Genomic DNA, 15,627 nt, shown 5'->3' with positions numbered 1-15,627 from the left:
TTGTATTATGTTTCTATTGAACTCTTTACCTGACATTTCATCCATTTCAATATCTTTGGTGTCCATTGCTAGTTAATTGTGAACTTTAGAAGTTGTTGGGGTTTTTTGCCATATTTCGTATATTTCTGTGTTGGGTTTTGTTTTAGCCCACTCATTTGTGTATGTGAACAAAAGATCGAACAAGAAAAATTTTAATATAGAAAAATTTATTTGAAGGTTCACAGTTTCAAAGGCCTCAGTCTATATGTGGCTGAGTCCATTCCCTGGAGCTCAGGGTGAGGCAGAACATCATGGTGGAAGGGTGTGACAGAGGAAAGCATTTGGGAATATGGTACCAGGAAGCAGAGAGAGTCTAAGTTCAGCTCACAAAACATACCCAAAGGCATGCTCCCAATTACTCACCTCCTCCAACCATACCCTTTATGCCCACAGTCGCCATATAGTTAATCCTTATCAAGGGATTACTGCACTAACTTGGTTAATACTCTCAAGACCCAATCATTTCATGTGTTAAATTCTTTACACATGAGATATGAAAGACATCTCATAAACAATAACAGGTTTTACACATCTATTTGTAGGTATTTCTTTTCCAATCTCATGTGTGGGCCTTTTTAAGGCACAGCCTTCATGTGCCAAATTGTCCTAGAATGTTCTAGATTGAGATGACCTTGGAAGTGTAGTTGCCATAGTCTTTGTGTTAATTCTCTGTTTTTTTCTGTAACAGTGAATATCCATAGTTGGGACATGGGGGCCCATGCCTATCTTTTTCTACTTGGGGCCTGGTGATTAGTTCAGGTATTTGTTTCTTCTATTCTTTGTATTAAAGTATAGCTTAAGATCTAGTCTCATTATTTTGTGTTTGTAGTAAGGTGTGCTATCTTTTTGTTGAGTTTATTTCAACAGTAGAAAATCTACACTGTGAACTTGTTGTGTCCTTTGTTTTAGTCAGCATTTTTACTGCTGTGACCAAAAGACTGGATATGAACAACATAAAGGAGGAAGTATCTATTTGGGTCTTGTGGTTTCAGAGATCTCAGTCCATCAATGGTTGGCTCCCTTCCTCTGGGCTTGAAGTGAGGCAGAATATCATAGTGAAAGTGTGTGATGTAGAAAATCAGCTGGGAAAATGGCACCAGGAAGGAAAGAGAGAGCTCTTCTCAACAAGGACAAAATATAAACCTCAAAGACAGATCCCCCAATGACCCACATCCTCCAGGTACACCCTATCTGCCCACAGTCACCATCCAGTTAATCCCTATCAGATTAGCATGCTGATTAAATTGCAGATCTCATAATCCAATAATTTCACCTTTAAAAACTTTTGGATTAATTTACACATAAGCTTTTGAAAGAACATCTCAGATTTAAACCATAACATCTGCCCTTGGCCCCCAAAAGCTTATGCTCATATAACAATGCAAGCTACACTTTGTCCACTTTCAAAAGTCCTGTAGTTTCAGGATTACCTAAAAGTCCAAGTCCAAATGTTCCTCTGAGACTCAAAGAAAACTCAACAAGAACTCCTGTAGAAATCAAAAGCAAGTTATGTATTTCCTATATACATTTTCATGTGAAGAAATAGGGAGATAGAAGGGATAAAACTGAAGCAATACTGAAATACAATTGAGCAGACAAGTCCTATAGCTTCATATCTAGTATCTGGGGCACATGACATCTCAATATTCTCTCTAAAGGACTTGTGCAGATCTGCCCTTATGGCTTTACTCGTTGCAGCCTACTGAACTATCTGTTGACTTGTTCCTGCTTGTTTCCTTTGGCTTTCCTTGGCAGACACTTAGGTTACTGACATTTTTTAATCTTGGGGGTCTCCAATGCAGCTTTGGCTTGCTTCTCACATCTCCACTCATTGTACTTTCAAGGTCTTCCTGAAGGAACTATGGCTCTGAGATACTATGCTTGGCCTCCCAGACCTTTCTTTGAAAGGATGATGACACCCTAATTCTAGCATCTACAAATTCCTACAAATCCTGCAACATATGGTTGCTACCAAGGTTTGCTACCATCTTGAGCAGTAGCCAAATATTCAGGGACCTTGGCTATAGCAGCCATTGAGTGTTTGGGAGACTGAGTGCTATGAAACAATGCTAGGCACCTCTGTGCAAGTAGGGTGCCCTTATGGTCTTTTCTGAAAGAATTTTTTACTCTAACACCTTGAACCTAAAAATGGGTATGACATGGCAATTTCTTTTCTTTTCTTTTCTTTTTTTTTTAAGAGAGAGAGAGACAGAGAGAGAGATTGATTTAATATTTATTTTTTTAGTTTTCGGTGGAAACAACATCTTTATTTTATTTTTTTTATGTAGTGCTGAGGATTGAACCCAGCACCCCACTCATGCCAGGTGAGTGCGCTACCGCTTGAGCCACATCCCCAGCCCTGACATGGCAAATTCTGAGACAGCAATTCTTGTTATTGAGACTCTAGTCACCATGGCCCATGAGGACAGGTTCTGATTGGATTCTTAACCAATTACTACAGATTTTATAATTAGGAGGAATTAACCTTAGCTCTCTGAGTTTCAGGATGTGATCACAAAATTCTCCTCCTTCAGGCTAACTTGCTTTGCTCTTATTAACATTAATTTGGGCTAGCATTTCTCCTGCACTGAACAGGTAGTTTGCTGAGGAATGTGACATATCCTGTGCACTTAGGCCAGGCAGGCCTGCAAGATAAATTGCTTCTGGGAAAAGAAAGGCTACGGGGTTCAGCACAGTAGGCTCATTTTATAGAATGATTTTCTTAACCTCATTTTTCCACCATCTTCATCTGTCTGTTCCCTAATAATAAGACCTAAAATACACATGATAATTTGAAGATTTTAGAGCCAAGTTGTAAAACTTACAGTATCTGATTTCAGATTTTACTATAATTACAATAATCAACATATTTGGTATTGACCTAAAGGAGAAAGATTTAGATCAATGAAACAGAACTTAGAGTTTAGAAACTGATGTTGACATACATATTTAATAAAAATATATTCTACAAAATATAATATCTAGTGTGCATATATAATCAGTTTACTCTTACAAAAAATGCCAGAAAAATCCAAATGAATTATATCTCCACTTAGGAAATCTTATTTTAATAAAAAATATTCCTACATAATGGGATTTCACTGTAAAACAAGACAGATACAGTTCCTTTCTCATGAAATTTTTAGTTTCATTTCAATAAAATCACAGCTAATTGAACAAGTAAAACCATGTGAAAAGAATTAAGATTTCTGATGTAGAAATGTTTGCAGGGGCTTGAGGGATACCTAGATTTCTTCTTGAAGATAGTGAAAGTCCTAAAATATTTAACTTATATAGAAGACGTCGATTCTTCCTATATTCATAGATCATACCATGAGAATTTAATAGTAGAAAGGCATTTCAAGTGAAAAGATTAGTACAACAGCCACGGAAATCCCAAAATATATGCAGTTCTTCATATTGCAACCATTGATTATCCAATGTATATGTGAAAATAGCAGCACTAATATCTAAGATCATAACAACAAATACGACACTCAAATTTGAAAAAATAGAGCTTGTTCAAGGAAAATACCAGAGTTTAATAAAACAAATAGAAAGAAACCTATCTAAAATGTACTTACAGAAGAATTCAATAAGACTTTTCATCTATAAAATAAGAACACTGCTCTATCACATAAGGAAAATCAGAGAGCTGGTGAAGTAGCTCAGTTGTAGAGCACTTATCTAGCATGTGACAGGCTCTTAGTTCAATGCCCAGAAGTGCCACATACCCACAAATAAAGGTTGAAAATAAAAGTGAAAGATTTAATTGAAATCAGGAAAAGAGAGAGAAAATAAAATTATAGAGAAAGATTTCAATATTTTAGTAAAAGAAGTCCCCTCAAAGTGAAAACTAACAAGGAGAAAGGGAATGAGTCAGAGAAAAGAAAGTACAGAAATAAAACATTTTCCAGATCTGAAGAAAGATACAAGCTCATTGATTTCAGACAGATAACATATAAAACAGAAATTCACACCAGAAAATGTGTAAATCATAAAATTTGGAGTTCTGTATCATAATAAGAATATTATAAAAGTATCAAGAGAGAAAAGAAAATAATGTAAATAAGGCTGCACTAGCCTTAGATTTCTCATCAAGAAGACCATATGTACTAAATGCAGTGTCCCCCCCCACCTATAAACACAGTGTCTTGGGAGGCTGAGGCAGGAAGATTTCAAGGGCAAAGCTAGCTTCAGCCACTTAGAGAGGCCCTAAGCATCTCAGAGAGACACTATCTCTAAATAAAATTTTTTATATATATGGCTGGGGATGAGGCTCAGTGGTTAAGCACCCTTGGATTCAATCCTCTGTACAAAAAAAAAAAAAAAATTGAAGGAGACTGGATGTTTTGAATGAACATGACCTTAAGCATAGGTTTTATGTCCAAATAAATAAATAAAGGTATAAAAATATTTTTGAGCAAGGAAATTCTCATATATACATTTTTTTAATCTTTTGCAAAAACTTAACTGGCTGGAGAAAAACACAAAAAGAGGACATCAGACACAGACAATAGATTTAGATCAAGAGTAAAGTGTGGGTTCATAAAAGTCCATTATAATGAAGTAACCCTAGGATACCCAGGATAAGAAAACCATACTAAAATAAATTTGAAGATAGGGCTTATTAATATATATTTTAATCCACACATCAAGAAAAATGATTACAACTTTTTAATAATATCATAATCAAACATTATGCAAATTGAAGAAAAAAATTTAAAACTTTTAAGAGAAAATGAAGGTGAAAATAAAATAATAATAAAATATATAATAGCAATAATAATAATAATAAATAATCCTTTGACCTGGAAACCAAGACCATTTTTCTTTGATTAGCACAGGTGTTGTTATGTTACACAGATGAAATAAGGCAATACAATCTGTATTGCTTATTGTCTTAAAATCTTTTAAAAATGTAGGTGCTTCAATTCTGATTATACAGATAATATTATCCAAGATATAAGAAAAATTTGTAAAAAGTGAATGAATTGTGAAAATGGTGGAGAAATGCTGGAGTGAAAGGCAAGAGAGCTAGTATCTTCATTTTACATGGGAAATAGTTAATATTGTAACCAAAGTTGGTGTGAGAAAAACACCAGTATTTAAATGTATAAAGATGAGCTACAGAAATTTTCAGTCATTAATATAAATTTCAAATATTTGAGGTCAGCACAAGAAATAGTTTAAGCAATTTGAATTTAAATTTAAGAAACCAAGAGATGTATTGTGTATACAACATCTCAGAGAAGTCCTAATTCTGAGGTGAGTAACATCTAGAGCCCTGTCTATAGGGAAATTAAAGTGAAAAATTACTTCAATTCATTGAAATTTGTCTCTTTTCATTCTTTATTGTGTGCATTAATTGCTATGTTAAAAATATTTAAATTAATGAAAACTCTAAAAAAAGAGAATTCATGAATAATTAGAAGGAATCTAAAAAAAGGGGAAATAATAAAACTAGTGATGAGTTGAGGCTCAGTGTTTGGCCTCTGTAAATGACTAATTTGGGGTGAATTAATGGGATGATGACACAATTAAGAATTTTGGATAATGAACATGTTGATAAATTGGCACATCAGATTAGTGACTTAAATACATTTTAAAGTAATCCATGTTTAACAAAGAACATTCAATCCTTTTATAGACGAAATGGAAAAATCACCACTTTCTTGATACCCACTCTATGTGTGCCCCTTTGGGCTGATGCTTTTTCAATTAACTCTGATAAGAAGCTGCTACATTTGCGGGTAACATCCACACAGAGCTTCCTCTCTGAGATCCAGTTGTTTTCAAGGGTTTTAAGTTTGAGTAGTTCTACCCACAGCACTAGTCATTGGAGCATTAAAAAGTACACAAATTGAAAGCAATTTCCGGACAAAAACAGTGTTTTTTTCATTAGAAAACTATAAATAGTAAATGCCTCTTTGCTTTTTAAAAAGCACTGTAGGTTTTGTTGCCAAGTTTTTTATCTTCTGTTTTCTACAGAATGAAGATTGTTTACTGCCTTCTTCATTTTCTGTGTTACATGACCTTCATTTTACAAGGTAAAATAAATATTTCTGGAATATTTGTAACATATAACTTCTAGATAGAAATATAAATAATAGATTATTAATTGGAAAATGTAGGTTCTTAATATTGCCAACTGAGTGTTTTGAGTGTGCTGAATCTTGATTCCTCATTTAAAACATTATTGTACCAGTGTATTTTATCTACTTCATTTTCTAAGTGAATGTGCATATAAAATGAGATGAATGATGAGGGAGAGAGCCTTCATCTTTTCCAGATCTTGATATTTCCTTTTAGATATTTAAATTACTAAGAAAACCATAATTTGTTAAATTTATACATAAGATTCAGAAGTAATTAGTCCCCAGGAAAGATTGATGGAGCCAAAACAGCTGTATTTATATCTTGAGATATCAACAACAGAATTTATAAAATAATAGAAGATACAGTCCCAGAATATGATAGGTAATGAAATACAGTAGGAATGATAGGGCAAATAAAGAGGTAGTACCTCAAATATCACTGTCAAATTAGTAAATGCACTAGTAAAGACTCTAATAAAAATAAATGGAGCCTCTGAGGCAATGTGGTCTCTCTAAAAATTGAGATATAAATTTATACTCATACATATTCTAATATGAACCTACAAAAGTTGGAAGTTCAAAAGTTGCATCATACGTGATAAAGAAAACTGGATTCAAATTCAGATCTCAATTTTATGAATAGCTCATTATGAAATACGTCCGTGAACATTGTCACACAGATAATTTAACTGCAATGTTGGCATCATAGAAAGAAGGTGAAGAAATTTTAAGCATGGCCAGTAATAAATTCTGTTTTTTAAATTTAAAAACTGATATATAATTTTATACCTGTTGCTCAATAGACTTAAGTTATGATTTAGTGAAATAATGTATTGGAAAGTCGCTCTACACACTAAAAATTGGTCTAACCAGTTTAGGTGCCATTATTTACTATCATTGTTGCTGTTGTTATAGTTAATACTGCATGTGGCCTGAGGAAGTAGGATTTCAAATAAAATGAGGAAAGTCATCAAAGCTCACGGTGCTAATGTGTCAATCAATGACCATCTAAGGTAGATTAACTCGTGTTTCAATGCACACAATACCAGACACTAAGAACAGCCATACAATTTACTGTAATTCTCTAGCATACTTACATTGAGTCAAATAAACATAGATAAATCAATGAATTATTCTTATTTAGAAACATATAAATATTATCTAAATAAAAAGAATGGTGAAACAACATTAATGGTGGAAGTTTAGGGAAATGTCCAGAAATCTCTAATGAACAGTTTTGAAATTCGGAGTAAGACACTAGTGTTAGACATTGGAAAATGAGAAGAAAGGCAGAAGATAAATATGATTAGTGCATACATGGCAAAAACCATTGAATATTTTTATATTCTATAATTTTCATGTAGACATCTAATCTGACCCTCTCAATAACACTGAGATGAATATTACTGCCTCTTTTATAAAAGAGGTGAATAACATCAAAGGACAAAAATTTTCAGGGTCACACATATATACACTACCATGTATCTGATGTGAAATACAAATGCAGGTTTTTTGGATTGCGGCATATTTCTTCTTTATATTTCATCCTAATGCTTTCTATAGTGATACTAAGGTTTAAAAAAATTCACTAAATAATTTGGTCAAAAACAGCAAGGTCATACATACAGCAAGAAATCTGTACCTCAGATGTATAGTAGATACATCATCAGACTCTACATTTGCTGTGCACTGTAGTAAGCTTTAGGGCTTTGAAGATACTTGGTATAAGAACAGTGACCACAGAATTTACATTACTTCTGGATCATCTAGCAGGTACCAAGTTATAACATATACTAGAATGAAAGAAAGATTCTATATTTGACCTTTGACTAACCAAGAAAACAGGTGGAGTAATGCAAGGTATCAGAATGGAGCGTTTTGAAGGAATTCACAAAACAGAACACATAAGTTGCACTAGGATATGGTTTGGCTATTGGTAAAACCTAAAAGTTATTAAAAAAAAAAGCAACAAAAAAATGTTCAATTTAACTGGATGCTTTATGAAGCAGTAAGAACAGGGTTTGGTCTAATCAAGGTAATACCATGTCAAACCAGTTGTGGAAAACCGATGCAGATGAACACTGATAGTGCTTGAAACATGCAGGAATCAGCAGTCTTTTAAGTAGGGTACAAATAAACAGAATCCACAGAGTGAGTGAAGGCAGCACACCATTATGGCTGAGAGAGCAAGCCTGCCATCACATAGATCAGGATTCATATTAAGGCCCAGTGTCTCCATGTGGCTGACAAGGAAGTTGCAGGTTTTTATCATACAATGAATGATAATATAATTAATTTTCTAAGGTTTTTGCAAAGAGTAAAATAAGTAACATAAGCAAAGAATTTCCTACATTGCTTATCATACTGAAATATTTCAAGAAATATGGCAGGAGGAATAGGAGCATAGATTAAAAAAAAACAGAGATAAGAGGAAATAGTAGAGAATGAATACAAGGTGTTCAAGGTAGGCTGTTCTTTAGGCATGTTACACAGGCCAGGGATCTCAAAAGGAGAATCACAGTGACCTTGGTGACTGTGATATATTGCATGGTGAATAGGAGGCTGAGTTGAGAACGGTGAAGAAGATAAATTCATTGATGATGAAATGTTGCCAGGAAGAGATTATTGATTCTGATACTTTAAGATTTACGAAGTTTTAAATCTAGGGGAGTTAATCACCAAGAAAATTTGCTTACTTTATAAATAAAAAGAAAACTTCTATTAAAAAGTTGAAAGTAGAAAACTCTGTGATGTTAATATTGGAAGATGATAATACATCTTAACTACAAAGAAAAGAGAAAAACAAATACTATCACAGATATAAAATATAGAAAATTTAAACATGAAGATTAACAGATCTTTAATTTGAAAAATAAACATCAAAGGATATTAGAAAATGATTCAAACTAAGTTGTAATTTAAGTGAGATAACTCAAAGCTCATTGAATGATGTGACATGATGTTATAAGAAAATTTATATAGTTGTATCTGTATGTTTAAAATTAAAATTAAAAAATTAAAATGTACTTCCTTAGTTACATTCCCACATTTAAAGTACTTGAGAGCCATAAGAAGCCAGTGGCTACCTATTTAGACAGTGCAGGGCCATTATACTGAGATATTATGAGCATTAAGGCTATAAAAATATTACAATAAATACATGCATAATCATTGCATGATATTAGCTATAGGTGATAGTAAAATAAGTTTGTTACAGCATATGCTTCCCACCCTCCATAAGTCTAGGTCATAGGATTTTTCCTTTGATTGATCTTGATAGTCATATACCAATATTTTTTCTGACAACATATTCCAGAATGTAGTTTTCATCTCTACTACTTTTATTAAGTAGCCCTGAAACAATTAAAATTTAATCATGTGGGCAGATTATTTTTAGCCAAGGCCTAATAATATATTTGGTTCCATCATATTTGATAAAGATGTTTTTCAATTTAGTATGAAACACCTAAATTTAGGTGTTTAAAATCACATTTTAAAATTTACAAGACTTAAAGATATTTAAGCATGTTTGAAAGAACCTGTTATGTGAATCCAGTTTTCCAGCTATATATTACAGAGATTTAATACAGATTTAATACAATTTTCAATCTAATATCAGATTTTCTGATAAAAATTTTGCATCTAAATTGTGATGTTGATGTAATATAACATATACACTAGATTTTAAAAGACTTAACACAAAACAGATATAACAGATGCTACAGGCATCAAGATTATCATGTAAAAATATTATGAGCAACTTCATAATAATACATTAAAATTGTAAATAGTGTATAATTCCTAGGGGGAAAAATCCCCTCAAAAAAATCCCTCATTTAAAACTAAGGACTTTAACCATTTATGTCCCATCATCCTATTTTTGGAATATCTGAAAAATTTACATTGACCAACAAATATATCAATTATGGTAACTTTGAAAACATTTTTTTAGAGTTCTATTAGTTTATAAAAGTAACATGTGAATTACTACTGATAATATATACATTTAAATATTATTAATGCCATCATAATGTTATTAATGATAATTAATTTTATAATAAACTCTAAATTATTATTTCCAACCTATTTTAATATGGCTTTGTCAGTTTCATTTAAATATTTGCAGAATTTAAAACTTGAGGCCTAAATGGGTTAAAAGAGAAAATTAAAGGCAAATCTCATTCATGACTTTAGGTACAGAAATCCTGAAGAAAAGTAAAACCTAGCATCAAAATCTGATTATTTAACAAATTTGCTTGAATTCCTGGATTGTAAGATTGATATAGCTCTCTAAAATCAATATTACCACATGAACATATTAGAAAAGGAGTATGATTTAATCAATATATAAAAATGATTTCGGTAAAATTACTATTTTTTAAAATCCCCATAATTTAATGAAATATATAATTAAGATCCTGCACCTAATGAGGCTTAACAATACTAAAAATACTATCTAATAAATTTCCTACCAAGTAATTAAAAATTTCCATTTGAGATTATAAATAAGAGTACCATCCATCTTTAATACCAATACACATGATAATAGAGTTCTATTTAGTGCTTAAGAAAAAAATGCATTTTTAAAGTTTTGAACAGAAAAAATCATCATTATTCACTTCTTTGATTATATCTAGAGAAAGCAAAGGGATCCTCTGATAAAATAATGAATGAGTTAGAAAATTTGATAAAAATCAATATATAATCAATTTCTATATAATAGTACTTAGAAGAAAATCACATTATAAATTCAATATCATTTAGAATCTTATTAAAAATACTAGTTACAAGTAAATAATCCAAAGAAAGATTTAAAAACCTCTACACAGTGAGCTAAAAAGTATTATCACGAAATTAAAGAAGATCTAAGTTCATGGAAGGATATGCATGTTAGTGGATTAGAGGATACATTGCTGGAAAGTTGTTGGTATTTTTCAATATGATACATAGAGTTAATGAAATCTTAATCTTATCCTAAAAGTTGATATTTGTTTTATTTTGTGAAATCTGGAGTAGTAATTTTAAATTTGTATGAAAAAATTAAACACTAGATAATAATTTATAAATTCTTGTCCTAAGACTTAGATGGGAGGACTTATTCAACAATGCAATGATATATTGAAAAGAAAAATTAATGAAACAGAACAGAGAATCCATAAAAAAGATCTACATAAACCATAAAACTTCTATTAATGATGAAGATGGCAAGGCAGAAACCAATCTGACAAATGAATGTTTCAAGGAAAAGGATTTATTTCTTTATATTACCACATAAGGTAAAGAAAGGAATTTAACAACTTTCTCTTACCATAGCCAAAAACTGATTCCAAAATTACTATAAATGAAATCACAAACACAAAACAGCAAATTATACAAGTTAAAAAGAGGAGATGATTTGAACATGCCAGGTGTAATACTTTTTAATCAATATGAAATGATAGCATTGACTATATTAAAATAAGGCAATTTTAAAAATCAAAAACATCATTGAGTAAAAAGACAAGCTCTATACTGGGAAATCTATGTGTAATGTATTTAGCAGCCAAGGAATACATACACATAATATATAAAGAATTCATTAAAATCAATATAAAAATATGACCTAATAAAAATGGGAGAAGACTGGTCAATTTCTAAAACATTTAGATCTACAAAAATCAATTAACATTAGAAAGGATGTTATATTTCCTTAGTAATCAGAAAAATGAACACAACATTGTGAAATATGAGATGAGGTATGCTGTATAAAGTATCTTTACAAATGTCAGAAATATTAAATTAAAAATATCTAGCATTGGTAAGGTTTAAGAATGTGTGCAGTTAATATATAATGCTGTTAGAAGTTTTAAATTAGAACAAATGATTTGGAAAAATGTGTATCATTCTCTTCTAAACTTGAAGCTATGCAGACACATTATCCTTCTATTCTTCCTTTAGCCAGATACCCAAAAGAAATGAGCATGTGTGTCAAGAGTCAATTGTAAGAACATCCCAAAACTGGACACTATCTAAATATTTATTGTAGATAAGGATAAAATATATATGTATAAAGGACTGCTAACTGTTAATCAAAATGGAAGGATTACAGTGCAAAATATGGACAAATCTCAAAAACAACATTTTTTAGCTAATGAAACCAGACACAACATATTGAAATATATAATAATAATAATAATAATAAATAGATGTTATACAGTTGCATTCAAAAAAGTTTTAAAACAAGCACATTTAAACAAAATAGTATAAGGAAAGACAATTTGCTTTGGAAAGGAAGGAGTGGATATGATGGTGACCATGAAGGAGCACAAATGCCATGCTGGGGATGTTCTATTTCTCCACCTAAACAATTGATTTTTAATAACACTTAGCTGATCATTTATGTTTTGACACTGTTTTGCAAGTTTACTTCCTTTTAAAAATTTAAACATCAAAGAAATAAAATAGACTAAATTGCATGTTTTTTTCTATAATGCCTTAGTTAATCTAAGCTTATCTAAGTTGCAATGATCTATAGATATCCATAAAACTTAACATATCTAAAAAATATTTAGAGTGTGTGAGAATCTAGAACATCACATACAAAATTAAGAATACAGTGAAAGTCATTTAAAAGCATGTAGCAAGGTTGTTTTTTTTTTTTTTCATTAAATAGTGGGGGACAATTATTTAAGAAAAATGAAACAAACTACATATCTGAAAATTGCAGTTAATGTAAAAAGAAAAATAGCATAATAAATAAAATATTATATGAATTTATGTAAGAACATCTTGCTATAAAGGTGAAATAATACATTAAAACTGAAATTTTTTCTATGAATTTCTAAATGTCAGAATTATAGATTTTTTTTACTTTTTTGAAAAGAAATATCCATTTATCAATGTAACAAAATTGTTATTGTCTACAACTACCTCTAAAATATGAAAAACAATAACCAATGAAGAACAATTTGTAATGAATATGAGAAAGTTATTATCCATAATGGATCCAATAAAATCATTTGAAAAATTATCCAATCAAGATAATCAGTGAAGTATATGAACAATCAATTTAAGATAAAGAAAGAAACTATTTAAGGTAAATAATCAAAGAAATAAAAACCATTATTATCAATGAATTTTTTTATTTAGGGCAAATATTGTACACATTGTTCATGGCAGTGTAAATTAGAATTGTAGGATCAAACTCTGTTAAAACTATGTTAATTATATAGCACCCAAAAATTTGAATGCATGTTTTTTCATAATTCAAAAAGACTAAAACCTTAGATTTGACCTAATTTTCCAAAAATAGGTAAAATATTGAATATAAATTGTTAATATAATAACAATTGAATAGAATGGAGCTCTGAAAAAGTCCTGAATCTTGCTGAGAGTAATATAGAGCATGAAAATTTTCATTGGGTATTAATTAAAATTACTTTCAATTTTTGCATATATAACATTATAAAATATTTATAGTGTATTTTTGGCAGTTTCTAAACTTGGTACAATGTACACATAGCACTTTCTGTAGTAAGAACTATATATATAAATTTAAATAAAAGATAAGTAATTTCAGTTACTCTCTTTTTTACTTTAGCCACGTGTTCCTTAATTGATGCTGAGCGCTGTACCAAACGTTATGGTAACTGTAGAAGAAACTGTTATAAAAGCGAAAAGCAAATTGATATATGTTTCTCAGTACGTAAGATTTGCTGCCTTGAGATCTTTGAGGATGATTGATTTTGAAAAAGAGAACATATCTCTGAACAAAGAAGTTGTATGTACATTAAAGCACTGGATAAATATAATTAAAGCCTGTGAAATAAATAATTAAATACACAAGTCAATATTGTTATCTTCCCTTTTAGATGCTTATTACCCTATAGAATGCAATGAGATAGGAACTCTCTCTGAGCCAGAAGTTTGAGCAGATGTGTTTCTGGAGCTGATTTCCTATGACAGGAGTATTAGGATTGCTTCAACTGAGGCTCATGTTGAAACTGTCTTGGGTCCCCTAACTTATACAATTGAACATTTCCCAATTTTATCATCATCTCATTAAAATTTTGATTCATGAAAACCAATATTCCTGGGTTTATCAGTGGTCTAATATCACAAAAAGATTATTGAGAATCAAGACACAGAAAAAACTTAAATAAGAACTAAAGTGTAAGCTAGAATACAGCATAGATACACTCATTGTCCCTCCCTCTCTTCTGTTCATTTAAAAAGGCATGCTAGTCTAACACCATTTGATCTATTAAGAACTGAGTTTAAATACAATCTGGACTTTAGCTGAAGAATCTAGACTCATAAACATTAGCTGGGCCTAATATTACAGTTTTCTGGCATAGCCCTGGATGGGATGGAAGAAGTTTGTTATTTCAACCTCAATGTAAGTGGTTTCTCTTATATTAAGAGTTGGGGGAGGGAATATGGAGAATATAATTTGTTTCACAGCTATAAATAAAGGATATATTAACCATTTGTCAGTTTTTCCAGATGCCCAAACATATTTGTTTTTAAACATTAGCTACTGGTCTAGGAGTATTATTTTGTTTATTCTGTTTTTAATGGGAGACTTTGTGAATGTCTATCATAATAATTAAAATAAATGACAAGGACTGGAATCCAAATTAGGGATGAAATAGGTATTGGAGGTTTGAATGATGTGAAACAAAGGAAGTCAAAGGAATACAGAAGTAAGAGTCAAAGAGGATAACTAATGTAGGATAAGAGACTGGTACAAGGATCAGATGTGAGAAAAAAGACACACGTATAGAGCAGTAGGGATGAGGAACATATTTTTAAAAGTCAAATGCAATGACAAATAAAGCAAATACTCAAAATTCACACTAAAGTTTTAAGGAAAGGGCATCAAATAAGATGCAACAGCAACACAGTTGTTGAAAGTGAAATAACCAGATAGCAAAATCAAGATCCCTGGGAAAATCTAAAAGATAGATTTTATCAGAACATATCCACATAATTGCACATGTAAGAGCATGGAGAAAACTAACAGACATAAAAGATAATTAAGACATCAGGAGCTACCTGAGCAATCTCTGACAGTGTGGGAGAACTCAGATGGAAGAATTGGGGCCTTTTGATGGACCTGCAGATAGAAAGGCCCTATACTGGCAACAGCATTCACTTGGACAGGACAGCATGCCAATATGGTTACAGCAGATAAAATTGGTAGGTATTTTCCAATCCCAAAGTGGGCAAGTGAATTGATACTTGGAAATGACTAAAGGATTTTAGGAAGTCTACACACTGAACTCTTGAAACTCACCAGACAGTGCTCATTTCCAAGATAGCCCTCAACACTTTGGAAAAACTTTGGGAATGGGGACAACAAATATGCAGGATTGTGAGAGATGATAAACTGAATTCTGCCCACGATTAGAGTCAGTAAAGAATCTATGTCCAGAATTCCCATATCTTTTTTTAAAATATATTTTTTAGTTGTAATTGGACAAAATACCTTTTTTTTAATTTTTTAGGT

General features: G+C 31.3%; 1 protein-coding gene across 1 annotated transcript; it reads left to right on the top strand.

Annotated features, from left to right (window-relative positions):
• Nucleotides 1–6,031: 6,031 nt before the first annotated feature.
• On the top strand, nt 6,032–13,859 carry DEFB114 (defensin beta 114; the record flags this gene model as incomplete). The annotated part of the gene is made up of 2 exons (XM_081296432.1): nt 6,032–6,089; nt 13,717–13,859. The coding sequence occupies 2 exons, from the start codon at nt 6,032–6,034 to the stop codon at nt 13,857–13,859; spliced, it is 201 nt and encodes a 66-aa protein (XP_081152558.1).
• Nucleotides 13,860–15,627: the final 1,768 nt, after the last annotated feature.

This window comes from Spermophilus citellus (genome assembly GCF_964194105.1).
Source record: "Spermophilus citellus genome assembly, chromosome: 5".
NCBI classification, from domain to species: Eukaryota; Metazoa; Chordata; class Mammalia; order Rodentia; family Sciuridae; genus Spermophilus; species Spermophilus citellus.
The sequence above is the reverse complement of the archived record's forward strand: the minus strand, read 5'-3'. Positions and strand labels throughout refer to the sequence as shown.